General features: G+C 36.0%; 1 protein-coding gene across 1 annotated transcript; it reads left to right on the forward strand.

The window, feature by feature from the left end:
• Positions 1 to 303: 303 nt before the first annotated feature.
• On the forward strand, positions 304 to 7,412 carry LOC117572769 (catalase). The gene is made up of 2 exons (XM_034255858.2): positions 304 to 507; positions 5,701 to 7,412. Exons 1-2 carry the CDS (start codon positions 451 to 453, stop codon positions 7,162 to 7,164), a joined length of 1,521 nt encoding a protein of 506 aa, XP_034111749.1. The 5' UTR covers positions 304 to 450; the 3' UTR covers positions 7,165 to 7,412.
• The last annotated feature ends 24 nt before the right edge of the window (positions 7,413 to 7,436 follow it).

Raw genomic sequence — 7,436 nt, forward strand, 5'->3', positions numbered from 1 at the left:
GCGCTGCCATCACAAGCAAATACAATGAACTAAAAATGGCCAGGTAATCAAAAAAAAAACCTAAAATATCGCATTGTCTATCGCACGACAACATAACAGTGCTATCGATAGCTTTTAACAGCGCTGTTGTTTACCGGGTTGGATGCGCGAAGAAAATTTTGCTGTTAGCGTGTCCTCTGTTAAAATCAGCTGTTACAGCTGTTAGTAAAATTGTTTACATTCGGTGGCAAAACAAATGGCCGCTAGGTATTTCCATATGGGTTGCATACGGTCTCACTAAATAGTATGTACTTGTGGGAGCGCCTATAAAAGCAACGAGTACTGCGTTGTACGTGTTTTAGTTAACAAAATTTAGCCGCATTAAAAGCGACAGCGCGTGAAATATTCTAGTGCTTATAGATTGATTACATTTCGACAAATTCTGGTTATCAAAAATATTAAGGCAATAAAATGGCTGAACGCGATGCCGCATCGAACCAACTCCACGACTATAAGAACAATCTGAAGGTGAGTTGCACAAATGAAGCGGGGCCCCGTTAAAAAAAAAAAAACAAGAACAAATTCCAAAGAAAGACAAGACGCAAAACTCAAAACGTACAGCACACCCGTTTTTAATGCAAAATTAGAATTAATTTATTCAAATGCCATAACAACAATAATGAAGCGACATTATGCCAAAATAGCCGCTTGCAAAACAAAACTGCAGCAGCAGCGCAGTCGACGCCGGATAACAGAAAAGAAGAAGAGTAGCAAGAGAGGCAAAGTTCAACAACGTTGTTGTTTTGTGTTGAGTAAGGCAGGAGTATTGTGCTCTCTCTCTAGCACTCTCGCAAATCAACTCACACACTCACCTAACCTTTCACTTGCCGCTGCCTCTCTTTTGCATTTGGCTTAAAAACCCCCAAAAACTAATCGTTATCGTTATCTCTTTAATGCTTGATAAGGCTTATCACATTTGACTTTGTTAAATTTAGCACCTAATCCAAAGGGCTAAGAGCCACATATATTTCCTATATATTTACGTTTCTGTGTTAAATCTATTATTTCTTTATTTGGCACCAATTTTTGCTTCTATTCAGGTTTTATTTATATGCTTCGAGAGAGATTTACGAGTTTGCTGAATTTATTCATTAGCATATATTTCACATAATATAATCGCACTTGCTCCATATTATTTGAGTCATTTCCCCTTTATATCTCGTTCCATTTCCGTATCTCGTTTTATTGTCAGTTAATCTTCAGATAAGACAAATTAATTTAACAAGTGCACTTTGTGAAATGAAACTTGCCACCTTAGGTGGCAAAGCGAGCTTAATCAGCAATTTAGATATGGGTTTCTAATGACTTTGTCAGAACCTTGAGTAAATTGCACTTAGAATATTAAAAAAAAGAATAATAATACACACTCTAATACATTAAATATTTCTGCTTGATTTCACACGCAATAGTTTTAAAAAAAATTGCTCAATGCATAATTGTTGCTAAACAATTATAAACAAAGACGTGCCAAAGTCGGTTTTCGAGCGGGGCCTAGCTTTATTTATTTATTATTTAATACCCGGCACAGTTTGCTTAGAAGGGTATTATTAGATAGTGACAAGTGCTTTAAAATCTAAAGATCGAAAGTTTATCAGACATTGAATTATAAAATAATAGTACTTAGTTATTTCATAATGAAGAAATTTTTAAAATTCCTAGCATAGAATTATCTAATGTAATTTAGAATTTTAGAATGTTTTTTTTTTTTTGAATATTGAAATTTTAAAAATTCTTTAATAACCCAATAATTGAAATTATAAAAGTAAACATTTTTATTTTGTTTATTACTTTATGATAATAATTTTCAAAACTGTTTTTCAAACAATTTTCTTATTTTGTTTGGAATTCTGTAAATTATTAGAAATTTTTTTTAAAACCAATTCAATTTAATTAGAATTTGTATAAAACACTTTGTCTTAAATTCAGAAATTACATAAGAACATTTAATCCTTTCACCTTTTCTGCTAGATCGTTAATATGTTATTGTAGATAAAGAAAATTATCTAAAAGACATTTGACCAGACTCCTTCATTTTGTTCTTTATTTATTTTTAAATTTTAATATCGGGTATATCTTAGTTCATCACAAAATGAACTCCTGTCTTTGCTAGGTTGGTTCACAATTTATTTGTTTGCTATTTACCTGGATGTCAATGCACCTTGGAGTTGCATAAACTGGTTGCAAGCACTCTTGGCGTCGATCGATGCCGTTGAACTCGCCACGCATGCGCCCCAAACAAGTTCAATCGGCGAGTTGCAAGTGGGATGGGAGAGGCAGAGCTTGGGGTGGAGGGGAGGAACTAACTGCGTTAACTTATATTGTGTCTGCGTGGCACAATCAGTTTTTCTGGTTGCACATTTGGTTATGCAATGCTGTTGGCACTCGCCTGCTAAATTCAGTACGAATTTTAGTTGTTGTTGCTGTTGTTGTTGTTGTATGTGAGAATATGTTTCGAAATCGCAACAGTGGAAGTGACCCAGAAAAAAAGAGGTGTTCGTTCGTGTTGTTCCGTTGCATGACCTTCTATAGAAACTAAGCAGCCAACTCGAAACTGCATTTTGTCAGGCATCAATGCGGTCTTGCCTTTGTTTCTAGCCCCCCTTCTCTCCCCCTCTCTATATACGGCTATTGCCCAGTTCTCTGTGCATCGGAATGCCCAAAATACGAAATATTTCACTAACTAGACGATAAACATATCCAAACAAACACATGTTAGAGAAGTGCTTTACAATTGTTTATTTGCATTCTAAATGTTTGACAAATTCTTGAGATTTCTTAAAAAGGAGAAATCTATTTAAAGTTTAGGCACTAAATTTATTTAAGTTACAAGGATTTGTATTGTTTTACTCAGGATTTAGAACCACATTTCAGATTGAAAAATTTCTTTATAAAAATGTTGAAAATTAAGAGTTCTTTGCAATAACAATATAATACTTTATTTTAATAGATATGTTAACAGTTTTGGCCTAAATTAAGTTTATAACCGTTTCCTTAAATATTATATTATGAAATCCCTTAAATGTCATTAAAATTTTTGTTTGTCTGGAATGTGAAAATATACCGAAAATCGAAAATCGAAAATAATAGTAATATAAAATTCCAGTATTCTGCTTATGAATTTATAAAAATTAATAACAAATTTACTTTACAGACAGTCCTAAATTTTTCATTATTTGTATTTCTTTTATCATGTGAAAATTATAATACTTGTACTCCGTTTTTATATATTATTATTTTTAGATCGTAACCAATTCGTAATTTGGTAGGGTAAAGTTATTTTAAACATATTTCAAATTTTATTATATTTTTCTTTTAACACTGCAATTTCAATGCAGCATTTTTTTTTTGCTGTTTGCTAAAATATTGAGAAAAATGTTGAATTGTTTTAAAATAAATACATTAAGCTGTAAAAACTAAATATAACAGTATATTTCAATTTTAAACGCATAAGTCATAAGCACTGCTATTTTAACATAAAGTTCACAGCTGTATGTATTTGAAATATTGTAACTTTTTATTGTCGATAAGAAACTTATTTCCGCTGATAATTTGAATTTAATATTGTAACAATTTCGTCTCATGAAATATTTCGTTAAGCTGTTTCCTTTGCTCCGCTTCACTTTTAAGCAAGCGCCAACAATTGGTATTACTTTTTCTCAATCTGTCTCGCCGACACATTTTCTATCTTTATCACTAACATGCAATCTGCAGGCTTCATTAATACTTGTTGCTGCCGCAGCCAAACAAGTTGCAATTAAAACTTTGCTCTGCTAGTTTTGTTTCTTTTTTATTTGCATTCAGGTTCAATCGATACACACGAGTCTTATCAAAATGCTCCTCACACACACTGAAATCGAGAATGTATATACTGAGGTACATATATATGTGCATATATACTATATAAGTATATATAGTGATACCGGCTGTTTGCTTCTTATTATCTATCCATTTGCGCCCTCTGGAGTGGCCCCACATTTCACAGTATTCAAAGTGCAAACAACGCAGATTGCAAATCGGAAAAAAACAAAATGTATTAAGCATGAAACATAGTGCAGATCTATAGTATAGATATAGATAAATTCTACATATTAATACGAGCTTCACAAATTGCAATAAATTGGCAAGTTCGAGAGCAGTGAAATTCAATTAGTGTCGCGCTTTTGTTTAATATGCCGGACTCATCGTCGAGCTCTGATGCATGTTGTACATTTATACTATATACTATATAATTACAGCTAAGTATATAGACAGCGGCATTGTACGCTAAATGCCTGTGAGATTGCATTGTTAGTCAGTTGTTGTGTATCTTGAAGATACAATATCTTTGTGTCGTACATGCGGAAAATGCTGATAAGCTCCTCTTGGGAGCGGCAGGCAGACAAGCAGCAGCTGCACCCAGGTTCAAAATCATAAAGATCTTCTATAGTGCAAAGAGCTCGCATTATCATGAAATTTGAAATCTCTCCTTGTAGTTTTTACTACTTATACAAAACAAAATCTCAATCTCTATGCAGAATTTGTGCGCCCCCCTAGGAGTGCTATGATAAGCCTTCAAAATGTCTGCCAATCTTTATGTTTATGTTTTTTTTTTTTTCTTCTTCATTTGCACCCGATTAGATAAGATAATGTCAGCTCATACTTTGAACTCGATTATATAACAGCACAAACTGCAACTAAATTGAAATTGAAACTTTATAAACTGATATTACGCAAATGAGTCCTACTCTATAGAAAGAACCTTAAATTTTTAGCTGAACCCCTGTGAATCGTAAATTCCAGAAATAGCTCAAGTATTTCGTGACATTCCACTTTCGTTTGACATTGCTAATGTCAAGAAGTGCTGACTGATTTTCAGTAGCTGCAGAAACATTAATGAACGCGGAGCTACATACAAGATTGTATAAACTTGTTTTGGGTTATTTTTTTCGTCATAGAAGGGGCGTGACATATAATAAAATAAGAATTGATTATTAGCTGATATGTGTATCGATATAAGTAAGTAAACACTTATACATATGTACTTTGATGACTATGATTTATCGCAAATGTGTTATCATAAATCATTATGTTAGCAATTTTGGGAAATTACGAAATGCTTGTTAACGATTTGATATGCTAATGCATTAGGTATTATTATTATTTTTAAATTAATAAGGTAAATATTATTAGTTGAAATATAGCAATTTTGAACACTATTAGAATTATAGGAAAATAAATTTGACAACTGAAATTTTGTTATATTATTATTATTTTTTTTTATAGTATTATTTATTATATGATCAAAAGAGTACAAGGTAGTTGGATTTTTTTAAGTAAACAAATTAATCTAAAGAAATGAAAGAAAAAAGAATAAGGAGGAAAGGAAGGGAAAAAGTATTTATAAAAACTTTAAGATCGTTGTATTGAATTAGGAATTCTATTACTTATTAAAAATATGAATAGAAAATCTTACAAGTTAACTTGTTTTAAATTAAAAAAAAAAGACTAGGTCTAATTCAAAGAAAAATAACGCAAGAAATGTAGTATATGATTATTTTAAAGGAAAATGTATTTATACAGAAAGTATGTATTTATATTAGAAAGATCAATATACATTTTTACGTAAGCTGCTGTGAATTTTGTATACTCTTAACTCATCTAAACATTCTCTTATATTTCCAGGAATCTCCAGGTGTGATTTCAACTGGTGCCGGTGCTCCGATTGGCATTAAGGATGCCACTCAATCGGTGGGTCCTCGCGGCCCCCTGCTGCTGCAGGATGTGAACTTCCTGGACGAGATGGCGCACTTCGATCGTGAACGCATTCCCGAGCGTGTCGTGCACGCCAAGGGCGCTGGTGCTTTCGGTTACTTCGAGGTGACCCACGACATCACCCAATACTGTGCTGCCAAGGTGTTCGAGAAGGTGAAGAAGCGCACTCCACTCGCTGTGCGTTTCTCCACGGTGGGTGGCGAAAGTGGTTCGGCTGATACGGCACGTGATCCTCGTGGATTTGCTGTCAAGTTCTATACCGACGATGGTGTTTGGGATTTGGTGGGCAACAACACGCCCATTTTCTTCATTCGTGATCCCATTCTGTTCCCCAGCTTCATTCACACCCAGAAGCGTAATCCCACAACGCATTTGAAGGATGCCGATATGTTCTGGGACTTCTTGACGCTGCGTCCCGAGTCGACGCATCAGGTGTCGTTCCTGTTCGGTGATCGTGGCACTCCCGATGGTTATTGCCACATGAATGGCTACGGTTCGCACACCTTTAAGTTGGTGAATGCTAAGGGCGAGCCCATCTATGCCAAGTTCCATTTCAAGACGGATCAGGGCATCAAGAACTTGGATGTGAAGACCGCTGCGGATTTGGCTTCATCGGATCCCGATTATAGCATTCGTGATCTGTACAATCGCATCAAGAACTGCAAATTCCCCAGCTGGACACTGAAGATTCAGGTCATGACCTTTGAGCAGGCAAAGAAGTTCAAGTACAATCCATTCGATGTGACCAAGGTGTGGTCCCACAAGGAATTCCCCTTGATTCCCGTGGGCAAAATGGTGCTCGATCGCAATCCCACGAATTACTTTGCCGAGGTCGAACAGATTGCGTTCAGTCCGGCTCACATGGTGCCTGGCATTGAGCCATCGCCCGATAAGATGTTGCAGGGTCGCCTGTTCTCCTACTCGGACACGCATCGTCATCGTCTGGGACCCAATTATCTGCAGATTCCCGTCAATTGCCCATACCGCGTGAAGGTCACCAACTTCCAACGCGATGGCTTCATGAATGTCACCGACAATCAAGGCGGTGCTCCCAACTATTTCCCCAACTCCTTCAATGGACCCCAGGAGTGCCCACGTGCTCGTGCCTTGTCCACCTGTTGCCCGGTGACCGGCGATGTCTATCGCTATAGCAGCGGCGATACCGAGGATAACTATGGCCAGGTCACCGATTTCTGGGTGCATGTGCTTGACAATTGCGCTAAGAAGCGACTCGTTCAGAATATTGCCGACAATCTGAGCAATGCCAGCCAGTTCTTGCAGGAGCGTGCCGTCAAGAACTTTACATTGGTTCATGCCGATTTCGGGCGCATGCTTACCGAGGCCCTCAATCTGATTAAATCGTCCAAATTTTAATTGATGTAACACCCAGTGGGTTTTGCTTAATTCATTGCTGAAGAGTACAGCTTATTGCACTTTATAATCCATATTCCCACTGAACCTCTTTTGGTTGCGGGCAATTTCTTGTGGTACTTTAATGCTCCTTTTCCTCCATGTGCGTGTGCCTTGTTTTACAAATGCTAAATTGTAGTAGCTCTAAATAAAACACATTCATATTGTATGTTATCGATTTGTAATAAATCTTAATCTTTTTGATATACGAAGAGCAACAAGTAGTTTAAATTACT

Source organism: Drosophila albomicans, chromosome 3, assembly GCF_009650485.2.
Source record: "Drosophila albomicans strain 15112-1751.03 chromosome 3, ASM965048v2, whole genome shotgun sequence".
In the NCBI taxonomy this organism is placed as follows: Eukaryota; Metazoa; Arthropoda; class Insecta; order Diptera; family Drosophilidae; genus Drosophila; species Drosophila albomicans.

Coding starts and splice junctions, on each gene's coding strand:
- LOC117572769 (XM_034255858.2), top strand. CDS start 451: ATGGCTGAACGCGATGCCGCATCGAACCAACTCCACGACTATAAGAAC. Junction 508..5,700: donor ACTATAAGAACAATCTGAAG/GTGAGTTGCACA, acceptor TTATATTTCCAG/GAATCTCCAGGTGTGATTTC.